Here is a 17716-nt window from a genome sequence, read left to right on the forward strand (position 1 = left end):
GAAGAAACCAGAAGCTTATATTAAATAAGGGATTCTTATTTGTTAGGGCACGGTATTTGGTAGTGGCATTGTTAAATATTAATAATTATGTGCAGTAAGGTCTGAAACATTGCTAGGTTCTGTTTTAAAAAAGTAGATGGTTACCCTGAGGTCATTTCCATTGTCACACAGGACAATTCATTAGAAGAATATAAAAAGGAAGCAATGAACAATTAATTAGTCTAAGTTATTAAATTTATTTTTAGATTTATCTTTGTGCAGTAATCAATTTAGCTCTACAAACAGAAAATCCGCCTGTTCAACTCTTACATAATTTCCTTATTAGAATAAACATTAAAAGAGGGCTTTGTTATAACAATTGTATTTGTCCATGAAGACACATCTGCAGGGTTGCTCTAGTCTTGACCTCTGGGCCACCAGACACCTCTGTTTTAGATGATTTATTAAACCTAATTTAGAACCTAAGCTTGCTACAAAATATATAGTATTGTTGTTTTACGTTTATAGAATTCTATTGCCATAAAAAATATTTTAGCATAGGGTCTACAACTATAATGCAATGCCAAGGTTCCTGGTGGGTGTAATATATTTTCAATTGCAATTTTTAATAATGTTCTCAGATTTTTTTCAAATTAAGAACCACTTGTGTCCTTGATTTTTTGTTTCCATCTGTATGGTCTATGTAACATTTGCATTTCAAACACTTATTCAGTATTGAATATGACAATCTTCTAGGCACTCAAAAAGGCTTAGATTAACAAAAAATTTCCATCAGCATATGAGACCAGATACACCCACATGGGACCCACAAGGGATCCAACAACCCCAGGCCCAGGTTTCAACCTCTCCTTGACCTTGGCAGTGAGGTGCAATTGGCGTTTCTCTAGGCCACTGGGTAACAACCTGGACCTTAAGGCACACCAATGGTCCAGAATTTTTAATGTCTTTATTGGAATAGAATGTGATAATTACTAAATCTAGTCCTGTTAGTTTGCTTTGAGAACTGGTTTGGCCCAGTGAGCAGGGAGCTCCATGTCAAGACCCACTTTTAGACTTTGGGAGAACCGCAAGAGATTCCCAAGGAAACATATCTATAAATAAAAATGCATCAAAGCTGTTTATGACAGTCTTTTTTTTCTATACACTGTTGATGTGTCTTTTACTAAGGTTTTCTCAGTACATCCCTTACAGTTGTCATGAGTGTCCAGTTCCCTGGATGCAAATATTGTCTTAGTTGTTTAGTATGTGCTTTTCAAGCCATTGGACCAGCTTGCCGTCTCTCTTCCATTCTGACCAGTTTCTTGATGGTGTAGGAAATGTCTTCTTTTGGTAGGAGTTTTTTGTTGACGGTAATAACTTTTATTTGTTCATCACAGAACATTTTGTACATTTGTTTTTGGGACCTAAGGTGTCTCTTCTTCAGATGGAGACACCTGATGTACCAGAAGCACATGTGACTTTACATATTTCTCTATGTTGACACCTCTCTTGGACCAATATGGCTACATATATACCTCTTAAATGGGAATAATGGCCACAGAGCTCTTCCTGAGAACGAGTACACACTAGTGGGACCTATACTATTACCCATCTCATCGTTAACTTGCATTCTGTGTCATGTCTTATCTTTACCACACTGGTCTTTCCTCTGCGTTCTTTAGTTTTAATTCATTCTTCAACTCTACTCCACCGTATTCCACATCCCAGTCTCAGTGACTGCTTAATGGAAACATGACAAGCTACTGGTGGTGTCTGACGTCTGTTTAAGAAAACCAGATGGTTTGCATGCTTGAAAATTAATATACATACAAGGTAAAGTTAATGATGGCTCACATTATGAATTACTCTATCTATATATTTCTCATCTATCTTTGCCAAGAACTAAGAACCTAAAGTAAAATTTCCATTTTACTCTTAATTGTCCTGTTTTTCTTTAACCGATTTCCAAATCGTTATTCACCTTAACCTCTTATCTTACTCTCTTTTCAATGTTGCATTTCATTGAAATCCATAATTTATATAAGGATACTTTCCCTCTATGAGCTTTTGTAGAACATTCTTGACTTGTGTAAGACAATGTCACAACAGGTAAACCTGGTTAAACAGCTTATTGAAAGAATTAAATCATTTAAGTTTACCTAGATGGTCAACACGTCAACTTATGGGCCGATACATTTTCACAAGAAAGCTTTTACAATCTCAGGACTGTTAGAAATGTTCTTTTATGTTATGTTTGTGGTTCTCATCCAATGTTTTTTCTGCCAATGCAATAACAAACATGTTGGAGGTACAAACATTAATTATACCTTGTTACTTTTAGATCAGGTTCCAAAGAGTGTGCAGTCCATTTACAACTAAGCAGAGTCAACGTGGTTATAAACAGTGTAAAGATTTATTGTCTTTATTCTTTCCACTGGATAAGGTATCCCGTGTCAGATGCTAATAAGTTGCTTAGCAGTGTGATTGCTGAAATTTTACTTGTTGAATAATGAATTGTTCAGTAACTTTGTGCAACACAAATAAATAATGATTATCTATTTGTTTATTTTTTTTATTTAATATTAATTAGCACTTGGTGTTTGCTTACCATTTGAGATAATTAATAATGTTTGGAAATATGACACACAGGTTTTTTTTTTTGTTATGTAACTCATTCTGGTATATTCTGAGCTTGGTATGCTTACTCATGCCATGTTGGCAGCAACCAGTGTGCAAATATACACCCTCCCCAGAGATAGATAATGATGCTGTGGACGGAGAGGGCTGCCTACGCTACTGCTCTGCGACAAGTGCAGGTAAGCGGCCCAGTATTAAAGCAGGTAAAACACCCAGTGTTTGTCCTGCCTGACACATATTCAATAAAGGAGACCGTATAGAACGCATGTAAAAGAGAGCAGAATGGACTAAGTGCTTCCTTGAGCCCCTGATACATTTGATATCTTTATTTAGGGGTGGTGGGGCACAACATCTTTAAATCATTGCAGTCGGGGGAGGGGGGGTCCCGGTTGACAGGGAAGTACTTCTAATAAGATGAATAAAAATCTGCTCAGAAACAATACTATGAAAAAGAACAGGCTCTGCAGTTTATTAGTTTATGCATAAATAGACAACACGGAGAGAAATGAGAAAGATGATAAGAGTACAGGAATGATTATATATAAGGCAAAAGCAAGTAAAAGTGATATGGAAATAGTGACATAAGAGAGTTATATTTTTTATGAAGAATAATGAAACAATTGGGGACAATATGAATAATTATGCTGCAGATATAGAAACATCAATAACTAAGATTCCATCAATTTCTTCTAAATTCATGCTGACTTTTTCACACCCTGAGATAATAAAATGTAAATTGTATTCATTAGAAAATGTTTAAGTTTCAGTAAAGTTTATTAGCTCTTAAGAAAATTCTTAAGCCTTACTTGCATTAAAAGTAAGATTTGCACAATCGTTCTTGTGAGAGATTGAGGACCCCCCCATACTATTTATCTACTGATTCCTCCCCACCCGAGTTTATTGCAGAGCTGGTCTCCAACATTTTACAAGACCCATCTGTGTCTATACTGCACTGTCAGATCCTGTCTTGATATTGGACTTTTGTGTTTCTATACATTTTTGTGACAGAATTCATTGATAGTAACTGAATTACAACAGCTACAATTACAATGAATAGTATTTTAAGATTGACTGCAGCATAAAACAGTAGACCTGAAATACAATCAATGGTCAGGAAATATATAAATATTTAGGGAATAATGCCGTTTCTTCAGTAAAATCTCCATCCAATTCTTTAATAAAGAGTTCTGTAGGCATTGAATGTGATACATGCATATGGATACTGAGGGGGACACAATCTTGCTTCAACGCAATTAACGGGCCTTTATCTTTCAGCCCTAAGATCAGTCGCTTACAGTCGGGTTATAATTGGTTTCCCAGGACTGATGGTTTTAACACAGTGCTCTTTTTATTGTCCTCCTAGGTATACTGCAATAGTAAAGCCCATGGACATTCAGGCCAACAATGCTTTAACTAAGATCTGCATCAAGGCTGCACTAATATGGATATTGTCAATGACTCTTGCGATCCCAGAAGCGGTCTTTTCAGATTTGCACCCGTTTTACGACAAGGAAACCAACAAGACTTTTGTTAGCTGTGCCCCGTACCCACATTCAGATGGACTGCACCCAAGAATCCACTCAATGACATCATTTTTAATCTTCTACGTTATTCCCCTGTCTATCATTTCAGTATATTATTATTTTATTGCCAAAAACCTGATTAGAAGTGCTTACAACATGCCGGTGGAAGGAAATGTGCATGTCAGACGACAGGTAAGAGTCTCAATTTCTTCATAATTAATCGCACATCTGAACACACGCAGCAACATTACTCAAGCACATCTGACACCTTCCTCTTGTTATCTAACAGTAGCTGAAAGTAACAAGTGAAAGGAGAGGAATCTGTCCTAGAATTATGTCCGGAATAATTGCCCCATATTAATGATGTATCATTTATTCCTAAGGGGAAAAACAGATCTTCAACACCCACTGCCTCCCTGCTCTTTTAACCCATTACGGACATGTCACTAGCACATCATATTGGTCTAATCAATAGGAATCCTTATAAAAGAGTAATTTTTTTTCTATAGAAAGTCAAGATATTGGTATGTTTAAAATGAGGTAGACAGCACTGTAAGGGGTGGGATAATTTTAAAAGCATAATTATCCGTGGTAATGGTTTTCGAATGAACTAAATGCTAATTTGACGGTGTAATGAACTAGCATTTATGTTGTTTTTGGTAGGAACTAGTTGCCAAGCTTTTGGGAACGTACAGTGTTAGAACAACAGAGATAGAAAGGGGGAAAGTTGTCCTTTATTTAGTCCTTTATGAGCCATAAACAAAATGAAAGTTGGATCACGGTTGACCGTACTGTTTTCAGTCATTCTGAAACCCTGACAATTTGGTTTTTAGAAAGACGTATATAACATTCACTTTATACAGACTATTAATGATGATCACTTTGCATTTTAAAATGTTATGCTGATCACTATTTTATTGGCGGTAGTCATATAGAACAATTTGAATAAGCTTTGGTTAAATATTCTTACCTTAGATTTATCCAATTTTGCAATATTATGTTCTCCATATCCTGCTGCTAAAAGAAGTTTTTCTTGATGCTTTTCCGTAAAAACATAGTTATGGTGATTTAGTACAGTTCAAGGTAACATCTCTTATCAGAGTTAAGTGAGACTATTGGAATAAATGACATCATTATTAACGTGGCAGCTTTTAATATGTCATTGTCAATGCCAAAATAAGGAGTGTAGAAGAAATGAGGCAGCAATATGTTTGTCAACCATCAACTCAACTATATGTATATATATATATAGTAAGTTTATGGAACAATGTCTCTTTCTCCATTGTTGTTGTTCACAAGACTTGGATTAAGGTTTGGATTGGAACGTTACAGAATGAATAACAGGTCTAGTTTATTGCTTTAATTAAAAGAACCCTTAGTTGAATTTTCAAGATGAGCAGAATGGGTAAAAAAAAGATATATAATTAACACGATATAGATAAATCGATAACTACAGGTTATACACATACATTTGTTTATAGTGTCAGTATCATGAAGAACTATTCTAGCGAAAACTATTTATGTTGAGTTATAACCAACCGACTGAAAGTTACTTTGAATGGAAATGTCCATCTAATTAATGCTGCTTAAATTAAACTAAGGCACCCTGAACACCGTTTATATACAACAGAGTCTGTGGCCATTAAACTGTTATGTATTTAGGAGAGATATTTCGCTTGTTTGGAGCTCTGCGTTTTTATGAATTGTTATGTCTTTGTTATGGAAGGCTTGATGCCATTCGGTTGCCATAACTAGAAAGTTGCAATATAAAAGTTTTACTAGAATCTATTACATTTTAGAATGGTCACAATCAAGAACTTTGAGATATTATAACAAAAGAACTTTAATTGGATGACATTGTTCTCATTATGCCAAAGGTAATTTTCGGGTTTATATAGAAACAAAGAAGGGCAGGTTTGCCTAGAAAAGTCCAAGGTGTCATCAAAATCAGGGCACTGTTATGACTGGCTGTCAAGCATGTCTAAATGTTGAATTTATTTAGAGCGTATCGAGATGTCAATGATTTGTTGAGAGTTTGAACAATGAGCCCCTTTTTACGTTCTACTTTTTAAAAAAATGTTAGCTTGACTCTACATTCTGTGAAATGATTTCCATTGCAGCCAGACAGTGGCGACTCTAGAAACAATATATAGGGGGGGCACACAAGATACCACAGTCAAACTGGGGGGGCATTCATAATTTCCAAAAGTAATGTGCTATGGAATTATACTTTTATTACTGGGCTAAAATAATACTTGATCATTCAACATGGGAAGCCTGAAGCCACAAATGAGTGCGACTTATCCTTGAAATAAATATTATAACACAATAAATAACTTTTCCACTAAATTATTTCAGGGCCTTGAACGTTTTGTCCCCTGAAGTCACTACAACTTCAGGAGGGCATTTTATCTCTGGATAAATATAAATTAAATAATTCCTACTGTAAGTTAAGTGCCAGGAACAGATGACCAAACACACACACACCAACACAGGCTCTGTCACACCAACACCCAGACACACACCAGGACAGGCTCTGTCACACCGACACCCAGACACACACCAGGACAGGCTCTGCCACACAGACACCCAAACACATCAGGACAGGCTCAGCCACACTGACACCCAAACACATCAGGACAGGCTCTGCCACACTGACACCCAAGCACACACCCTAGGACGGGCTCTGCCACACTGACAACTGAACGCACACACCAGGACAGGCTCTGCCACACCAACACCTATACACACACACACCCGAGGACAGGCTCTGCTACACCGATAACCAAAAACACACAAACAGCAGGACACAATCTACGTCACAGACGTCTACATCAGGATGGATTTTTCACACTGCATTGTTGTTTATACCCCCTCAGTGTTTTTGCCCCTTGTGTATTGATGCCCCTGCTGCCCATATATATTAATATTAGCCCCAGTTGCCAATAGCAGGTATAGATCAACACATTAACACACAAACCAAGCTTTGCATGTATAGATCAACTGAAATTCACTTGTGATCTCAGCACTGAATGTATATATCAAATAAACAGAATCAGACATACAAATCCTGTATTTGCAGGTATACAATAATAATATATGAAACGTAGCATTGCAGGTATAGATCAAATAAATACATGGAAACAGCATTGCAGGTATTAATAAGACATACAAACACTGTATTTGCAGGTACACATAAATAATGTATGGAAATATATAGATATGGATCTACAGAATAACACAAAAACCCAGCTTTGCAGGTATAGATCAATTGGAATTCACATAAAAACACGGCATTAAAAGGTATATTTAAAACCCCCAGAATTACCCACACCCCAAAGCCAGCCCTGGCGTCCACACTGCCCACACAGCAATCACACTCCTATCATGCCAGGTCAGCCAGTACATGCTGGTACAGGGTGGCTGTAAGTGATGTGTAGACCCCATACTGCTGGCAGCATCAATACACAAGGGGGGCAGCTAGCTAGTTTTCAGCATGTACTGGCTGACTTGGCATGATAGGAGTGTGATTGCTAACAGCAATCAAAGTCCCATCATGCCTAGGTTCCAGCACTTACACATCCAACCAGTAAATCCTGGAACCTAGGCATGATGGGACTGTGATTGCTGTTAGCAATCACACTCCTATCATGCCAAGTCAGCCAGTACATGCTGGTACAGGGTGGCTGTGATGTGCAGACCCCATACTGCTGGCAGCATCAATACACAATGGGGGCAGCTAGCCAGGTTTCAGCATGTACTGGCTGACTTGGCATGATAGGAGTGTGATTGCTAACAGCAATCACAGTCCCATCATGCCTAGGTTCCAGCACTTACACACACTCATTCATTCATATACTCATTCAAACACCCTCCCCACCCCCTTACCTGGACTGCAGCTCCTCGATGACTTCGGCAAGACTTCAGCAGGGGGCGCGGCCTCCCTCTGCGTTCTCTGCTAGCTTCCGCTTCCTGTATGCAGCACAGAAGACCCTCCCATAGGTAAGTAGCAGGGCTCGTGGTGCGGCCCGAGTAAGATCGGTTGCCTTGGCTGCCGATCTTACGCGGGCCACACCCTCTCTCTCCTCCACATAAAAAAAAAAAAATAATAATAAAAAAAAGACGGGATTTAAAGTCGCATTGCGACTTTATTCCAAATTCGGCAGGGGGGCAACAGGGGGGGCAAGGATTAACCTAGGGGGGGCAATTGCCCCCCCTTGCCCCCCTGTAGCGACGCCACTGCAGCCAGACGCAAGCTAGAAGTTGAGTCAAGTTGACTTCAACTGTGTGTTGCCAGTTGGGTTGACTTTTATGAATCATCAAGATGCCATTAAAACCGAGTCATTCCATTTGGCCTCAGCAAGTTAAAACAACTAATATCTCAATTTACTTGAATAGAGATCCAAATTTATACAAAATGAACAGACAATCAATGAGAAGGTTTTAAAAGGTTCAATACAACTACATTGCAAAGTATTAATGCAGATTTTTATGAAATTTTAGATTACCGTAGACATTTGGTTATGAATTTCTTTTAATTACAACAAAATCCGGTGATTACATGATTATGTAAAAACCTCACTGTAAATTATGCTGGGTGATGTGCTTGTTTCATGCCAGCTGGCAATAAAAGAACCTCTTGTGTCTGCGTTCTCAATACCAGGAAGCTGCGACCTCTTAAAAAGTTTGTACCCGTATAGGAAAATGACACTAAATATTCAAGTTGGCAAGCAAGAGAAGCAAACGGACTTGGTGCAGATCTGTGCTGGATTGACTCAAAAGTAGTTTATTAACTTAACATACTTATGGGTAACAAATATAACAAAATTTTAAAGAAAATATAATTCAAGTTACAAATGTTTTTACATAATGGATATTTGATTTTGGGCAGAAATAATATTAGCAACAAGAAATCTTCTATAGCAGTTTAAGGTGGTTTTTATGAAAGTCTGGATTTGCCAGGTGGGTTTCAGTAACATTATATAGCTTCTTACTTTTAAAGTAACTTACACTGATTGATAAACAAAATCTATGAGCTATAAGTAAATGTAGTGAATAAATGTTATTCTAAAAGCCTGTTACGGTGACACTTCACCTTTAAGAAGATGGTTTTAGAACATCTAGATAAATGCAGATATACTTTCCCACTTTATAAATGGAAACTTTATTAAATAAGCATCTCTATTACAAGGGTATGGTTTCCTTTCAAATACAGTTTCAATGCTTCTGGTTTCCTAATGTGTCTATCTTTATTTTTATTATTATTATTTTTTAATTAAATAATAAAACATGAATACAAAACAGTAATAAAGATAATAGAAATTCTTTAAATAACATAAAAATATATCTATATTCTATCTGTAGTATAGTTTAGCATCTTAACATTTGATAATACAAAATGTAGCTAGGTCGAGATACTTCACATATTATCTCATGATCTACCTAATGTGTCTATCTGAGCCGTACTACAACTACCTATTGCTAGACATGTTTTAAAAGTATAATTGAATTGTTCTCATGGTATATACTTTTATGTAAAACAATCAGTACAGTGATCATACAAAATGTTAGTATCTGGTTATAATTTCATTATAGTATAATTTAAAGGGACATGTGAACTTTGACATGCACTTTAATCCATCCGGCAGCTGAGAGGTTCCTTTAAATGTACACCGTGGCCTCCTTGCAAATGCATAGGGGGGTGCTGCAGAAATGTATTGTCCCTTCCCCACCTCCCAGTTAGATCCTCTGCAGGAGATATGTTCAACCAGATGCATCTCCTGCAGCGTGAATTACTTGAGGACTAGCATGGTAAGCGTTCCAAGGTTGGTCTATTGATCAGCCAATCAGTGACAAGAAAAGTTGCACCACGGAAGAAGTGCGGGCTGTAGCTTTGGAGTTGCAGCTTCTCCCTAGGTTAAGTACTTTATTTAATGTTAACGAATGCACATTATGTACTCATAAACTACTTTAATATGCATTATATTTAGTGAGGCCACCATGGACATTAAACTGTCCATTTTATGTCACAAATGGTGGGTTTCAATCTTGTGATTCTTTTTTCCATGCAAATGAACACAATATAAAACAAATAGCTGATACAGAATAGCATCCACCGTCAGTAAAACTGATTTCATTGCTCATATATCAGCCAAAATTGATTTGAATGGCTTCAATTGTTAGTATTAAATTTGAAGTGTACAGGACGGATATCTATTAGGAACATGGTTATAACGTTACATAGATTTTTAGAATTAAACATATCTTTGTTCCCTAGTTCTGATACCGCCAGCAGTAAAATATGAGTTAATTTTATTTTACTGTCATTTACAAAACCAATTTTTATTTGCAATGTTTTATTCCATTATCCTTGTTTGGTTTATCGCATACATTTGTACATTAGTTTTAAATGAAAAAATAATAATTATGCTTTCCTGGTCATGGAGAAACAACCATTCAGACTGGGGCCGCAGCGCTAAGTGATGTCTCTGATTGCCTACCATCAAACATGGCCCCCGCTGGGTGGTTTTCAGCAGAACACAATAAAATTGGGTGGGCTTTATGTAGTAATAATTAATGCCGCTTACTTTTATATAGTATTGGTCCTGTCAGCGCCTTGGAACCACCATGCTTTACTTCTTTGAGTGTTATTGACTTTCACATACTTTGCATTGTTTTACTTGTTTGTATATTGCCATTCACTGACCTGGACAAATTAACCTGTCAAAGATCCCCTTAACATCGACCAGTTTGCGCTTCCATGTCTTGCTGCACAGAAATACAATAAGCTTCTAACCCAATTTTTAATGTTTAAACCAGTATACATTATTTGGCGCCTAACTCAGAAAACAGCAAAGTAAACGAAAATAAATATGGATTTTACATTTGTATATTTGTCCAAAGAAACAACCTTGGCAGAAAAATCTGTCAAATACATATTTAGTTTAACCCCATCCTTCCTTTGGTGTGTTGCTTTCTTAAGAGGACAGCATTGGTCTATGTAATATTGCTATAGCATACCTTCTTAATTTAAACAAATATCTCTTATTCTTTATAAAATCAACAAGTATTTGCAAATTGTATGTGTAGCACTGTATGTAGCAGACTCGACAATGACTCGACAATGACTAGCCTGATTAATCTGAACGCATTTGTCTGTGGATAGCTTTGATTTAGTAGCCAAACGAGAGTGACCTATTGGGTGATATCCATAATTGGAACAAATTGTGCACATTTGTCCTCATACTAAAGATTTAATTTTTTTGTTATTTTGTTCCTCAGATTGAATCTCGCAAGCGCCTAGCTAAAACAGTACTGGTGTTTGTTGGACTCTTCGCTTTCTGTTGGCTGCCAAACCACGTCATCTACTTATATAGATCCTACCATTATTCAGAAGTGGACACCTCGGTTCTGCACTACATTACCAGCATCTGTGCCAGGGTCTTGGCTTTCACTAATTCGTGTGTGAATCCATTTGCACTTTATTTGCTCAGCAAGAGTTTCAGGAAACAGTTTAACAACCAGCTCTTCTGCTGCAGACCAAGACTGATTGTAAGATCACAGAGTATGGGAAGAAGTACAACAAGAATGACCTCTCTCAAAAGCACAAACCATTCCATGGCTAGCTTCAGCCTGATCAATGGAAAGCGTATCTGTCATGAAGGCTGTGTTTAGAAACTATGAACAAAGGCCATGATTTAAGACTTTTTGGGTACCCAAGCCAAATAAACATGACATTTACATGTACTGCCTGTGAAATTATACTTATATTTCATTCCAGGGCCTAATTCCCGCAGAGACTGCTGGTCGCATGTGATAGCTCTGGTCTTTACATGCAGCCATTGTTGCCACACAACAGATAAAACACTACTATAGAGAATGTTTTAATTGAATTGCACTTGGTAATGTTGTAGAGTGTTAATAGAAGTCGTTCACCTGTATCTAAATGTTGTACTATATTTAAATAAAAACGTCTAAGTGAATATTTATTTGTAGCTTAAAGTAACTAAGTTATACAGAGCGTTGTTTACTGGCTCTTGAAGAAGCCCCTCTCAAAGCCTTTGTGTGGCAAAGGCCAGTTTTGTACGCTTCAGGGAATCGAATGGGTTAAATGAAAGCTTAGAGTTAATATATAGGATTGTATACACGTAAAGAGGCAATGTACTATTCTGGCACAGGGAACGTTCTACAAGTACATACACAATTTGTTTTCGTACAGGTAAGGAATGTAAGTACTCTCAAGTGGAATATGGGTAATGAACAGTGACCGATTAAGGCAAAAACCTGAACGCAGCTGTATCGTGTAGCTGTCTCAAGTGGTGTGTTTAGAGCATGCTATCTGTAGTGTTTATATGCTGCTGCTGCAGGAACCTGCCATCTTATTAATGTGTGCGTTAGAAAATGTATGAAGAAGTCACAGGAAGCTGTGTAATAGTTACATGAGCAAATGTCTCAGATATTGGCATCTTACTGTCCTCATCAGCATATGTTAAGGAATACTAATGTCGTGTCAAGGTCATACATGCTTTTTCAGCCTTACAATGAATTACACACATAGAAATTGATTAAGATGCTACCAGGTACTGATACCAAATTCAGGCCCCCTACCCCTTTGTCCTAACACATAAATAATTACACTTAATTAAGCTCTCTGTGTCTTATGCATGGCCTCATAATGCCAGATGTGGTAATTAACTGCTCCCTCACATAGCCAGGGGCTCTAGGCAGTACAGCAAGGAAGGCTTGTTGCTAATCCATTATGCTTAAATGTAAGTGTTTTTTTTCCGCTGGTTACTAATGTGTTTGCTATGTACATACCAGGACAGGGCATCTTTTGACCTAAGGGACAAGTAAAGCCAAGAATACATAAACACACATACACTCGCTCACTGACACTCTTACCTCTAGTCGTTTGTTCCCTCCTTGTTTGTTGTGCTAACCACCTTGCTACTACTGCAACATTGCGTTATGTGACCCCACTGCACTGCTGCCTCTTATAGCGGCCACCGTCAGGCCGACTCTGCTTGAAGAATTTGGAGCAGCCCATGGTGAAAATGCCACTCGCGATCAGCCTGCTCCTGGTACACGCTGTCACATGATTTCACAAAGCACAATTCAATAATAGTACGATGTGCACTTTGATGGTGGTGAGTGATCCATATGAATTGACCTCAATTGGGGCTGGAATGACATTCCAAGTGCCTCTGTGCCTAAAGACAGGTCATGCTCCCCCATTAACTAAAATAGATAAAAAATAGATAAATGTTTTACAGATCCCAGGCTGTCTTGTTCTATTTGAGCTGAGCCAAGTATGCCCACCAAATATAGGACGTCCTTTTGCTGATAGCACCAAATTCTCATTCCGTTTTGACAGTCTGTGCTAACCAGGTTATGGTGCCCAAGGCCAAATCTGACCAATGTTGGTTAACCCAGGAGTATAATTAGCTGGAAGTAAGCCCTTTCAATTGTCCTACTAATATACCCCAAAAAGGTTTTTCTGATACGCTGTTTTCAAGGCCAAGTAAGATATACTTTTTTTTGTTAATTGCACACAAAATATGCCAGTTGCCAATGTGTTTATGCAGTAGTTAATGAAATACGTGAGTACAGTTTTTATAAGACAATCCTGCTTTTTAAATTCCAATTTCCTTTCATTTCCTACAAATGGCTGCTTTTTCATTGTGTAAACTAAACATAACGTAAAATGTGGGGTGTGGCGATGTGGTTACACAAATGCAGTAATTATTTCAAGGTGTAAAAAATAGCCATGAATGAACACTTTGAGTGCCTGAGAGAAAGTCCGAAAGGTTAGATCTGTTCTGTTTAATCAAACTGCATGCAGATCTCTTAATGTCGCCAAAACTAGAAACTACTGAACATATATAATATATAATATATATATATATATATATATATATATATATATATATAGGCACAGGCTACAAACCTCCTTAAAATGTGTTATATAAAAAATAAAAACACTGTAACTCCACACATTCAGTATAATTAGAAGATGGCATATAAAATGTCAGGTATTGTATGATATTATCTCTGTCAAATATCTTTTCGCTCCATACACTTCACAGTGTCGATGAATATGAGTACAATTTAAATGTGGTATTTGAATTATTAAATATAAAGCGGTAATATAACACTAAATAAACAAACGTTGCTAATATATATGCAGCAGGGTTTTTTTGTCTTTTTCAAAGAACTGTTCCAGATTGTTTCCAGCATATGGAAATTAGGGAATTCATAACCCGCACACATACAGCGTGTTTGCAGACTTGTAGGGCTGGCATCTTGGCATCGGTAAAGAAATCCATATAATGTCACTTTGCTAACTGCATTCCACTTAGTGGAATTCCACTAGTAATTTCAGTTCAGTCGTAACTGAATTTTAACTTCACTCAATATTAAGCTCAATATCAGACTTGTTTTTAAACCTATAGACAAGGTGAACACATATCTTGGGGTATAATTATGTTTATAGATTTAAAGTTCAATCAGAATTTTCAGATAACTCTAACAGGTTGCACAAACATCTTTTGCCTGTGATATCTTCTTTATACATCTACATCATTACCATAATAAAACACCAAAGAAACAAGCAGCAATAAAATACCTATAATATTGAGCATATACCTGGAAATACCACATGTACAACGTTTTTGCTTGGGGTTCAGAGAAAAATGCAATCGATGGAATCCAAAAGTTAACTAAGTACAAGTAGACATTTCAATAGTCCACATGTCCTCTCCTAGGTTCCCTCACAGCCTATTACTGTTTGTTGGGATAACAAACTTTCAATGTTTCTTCAAGGTGTTCAAGCTAAGTTTCTCTGGAAAGTCTGTCGCTTTCTCCTTCTTGAAGCACAAGAGTCTGCATCTCTCAGAACTGATCCAAAATGTTGAGCCACATTCAAATTGGGTAAAACTCCAAGCCATTCAGATTTAGTAAATTTTGCTTTGGGACAACAAATCTGGTGTCTTTTGTCCTAAAATAGTTTTTGATTTAGGTTATATAAAAGCTAGTTCCATGTCCTTGTTAGTATGCTTTGGGCATTTTCATGACTCAGCTTACTTAATTTCTCTTTTTCAAACATTACTTTAGTGTAATTTAGTAATTCCACCCTGTGCAGTATTATTTTCCTAAATATATTTTATTGTTCAAATTTAACAGCTACCATTATACATCTACAACATACTGGAAAATTATTACATCCTGACGTGCCAAGAAAGAATAGCAAGTAAAGGCCATTTTTGGTTTTAATTGAAAGCCCATTTTCAGATCACATTTCTTCCGCTAATTTTTATTTTCATAAGAAAATTACTAATGAAGTATTACGGACTAGATGGGCTGAATTCTTATGCACTGTCAAATGTATTTTGGGTTTTCACCAATTAAAACGGATACGTTCCTGGCATGAAGCTAAACTAAATTTGCATAATTGCTGAAAACTGAAGACATTTAAAATTGTTAATTTTTTGGGGGAAAGGCATTTAATCAAATTACTTTGAAGTGTAAATTTACGGATTAAAATATAGTAAATAGTAAAAGAAAAAAATCTTTTAAAGAAGAGTTTTAATGATAGTAGATACTTCACTTTCTATTGAAAGGGTAAAATTCTCCCTGTGTTTGGTGGTTGTTTTATCTTTATAGTGTACATAAATTAATATAGACACTTTAAAATTTCTATGTGTAGTTTTTGATTTCTTGAAATTCTATCTAATTTCCCAACGAATGCCCTAATTAATCACTTAGGGAAAGTCATTTCTATCTGTAGCCATTTTTCAGCCATCATAGCTTACAAACCAAGCTTTTATTCAGGTCAGGGGAAGGCTGGCACCTTCTATTCACTGGCACACATATTTACACACATACAATTTTTACAGACTTACACACATGTTAACACTCATGCTAACACATTTACATATGCACACTTACACATGCACTGTCATATTAACACCCATGCTGTAACACATACTTACACATACAGACTCATGCTAACATGACTGTTCTGTAGCAGGCACTTAGAGATTCTAATGCAAGCTCACAGATACACACTCATGTTATTACATACACACTTACACATACAGACTCACTCTAACGTACATACTAAGTCCCTACCTCTCTCTCACTCCTTCACTCCCTCCCTCGCCCTCTCTCACTCCCCCTTCCCCTCCAACTTCCAGGAGTCTTCTTTCTAAAGCCACAATTTGACATGGAGTCACGTAACCAAGTCAGACTGGTCCTTTCTTAAGAATCTTGGAGCGGCCCTGGGGCAATTGCCCCATTGCATCCCAGGCCAGCCTGCTCCTGTATCTGGTACAGTATTACCAATAATTAACTACCCTTGCTGGCAGTCAAAAAAGGTTATTATAAATTAATATAAAAAGGCGTCTGTGAACCATTAATCAACGTTCTCTTGTTCTAACAAACATATACAATCCCCTGAAAAGTAATGGAAAATTAAAATAAACATTGGTACAGGGAAAAGAAAAATGAAGCTATTTAAGTGTATTTTATTTCTAAAAGCATTTACTTTCTCTTTAGAAATAGGCCACCAAAACACTCATAGTTGACCATTGCTTCCATCTTTGGACACTTTGTAGACTAAAGAAAATTCATATTCATTAATTTGCATGAAGCTAAACTAAATAATGCAGCTATATTTAAATTGGTAAGCGTTACATTTCCAGCACGGCTAATTCGTAATTAATGCTTGTGTATTGTGTGTATACCAAGAATAATTTCCCAAACGTAATATTAAATAGAAGATAACGTTTTAGGAAAGAATTCTCTAAACAAAATGTCTCTAGTGTCATTTATAATGCCAATACTTCTAACAAGTCCCAGAATGTAGTGGTATAATTGATCCTGTTACTTTAGGGTCATCAGCCTATACATCACAGATGTGCGGCAATGGCCCCACGCTACACTTTTGCTGGGTGCAGCTGCACACTGAATAGAACATGAACTGTTTTGAGTGACACCTGTAGCGTTATGTGTTGCAAGACTTATTCATCATAATGTTGTGTGCTGCAAGCCCTGTCTTCATCCTCTACTCAAGGAATCTATATTCATCATCTATATTCCTTTGCTCGCTGTAACATGTTCTATTATTCTTTCTAGGGAATTAAATGGCTAATTCCATGTTGGTCTGCTTACCAAGTTCCCTAATTAAGGGTCTCTAGAGTATAGTATCCAGAGACTTTGTGTTGCAATGTAAAGAAGTTGTATATCCGCTGTTATAGTTATCTGCCCTAGTTTGCTGTTGTTTGTATGGGCAAATAAATGCTTTTGTTCCTCAAAACATATGCAAACGTCACCTCTAGACTCAAAAACATAAACACACTAGAAATAAGTTATAGAAAATGTTAATATGAACAGAGCTATTTTTCCGCAAGTCTTGCAGAAAAGTAAAGTTTGCAAATATGCAGAACACTCAGGAAGAAGGTACTTTGTGTTAAAATAATCCAAGGAAATGGCTAGGATGGTCCACAGACCAAACTTTCATGAATAATTCAAAAGGGTATCCTCAGTGAATGCGGAAACTACACATTCATTGAGAGCTC

General features: G+C 36.9%; 1 protein-coding gene across 1 annotated transcript in view; it reads left to right on the forward strand.

The window, feature by feature from the left end:
* The window catches only part of GRPR (gastrin releasing peptide receptor), a 28354-nt gene extending 16237 nt beyond the window's left edge, over window positions 1-12117 (forward strand). The window contains exons 2-3 of the mRNA XM_053456954.1: window positions 3980-4331; window positions 11421-12117. Coding sequence (XP_053312929.1) covers window positions 3980-4331; window positions 11421-11813 — 745 coding nt within the window. The 3' untranslated portion in view covers window positions 11814-12117. The remainder of the gene's footprint in view (window positions 1-3979; window positions 4332-11420) is intronic.
* Window positions 12118-17716: the final 5599 nt, after the last annotated feature.

The sequence above is a fragment of the Spea bombifrons genome, chromosome 2, assembly GCF_027358695.1.
Source record: "Spea bombifrons isolate aSpeBom1 chromosome 2, aSpeBom1.2.pri, whole genome shotgun sequence".
In the NCBI taxonomy this organism is placed as follows: Eukaryota; Metazoa; Chordata; class Amphibia; order Anura; family Pelobatidae; genus Spea; species Spea bombifrons.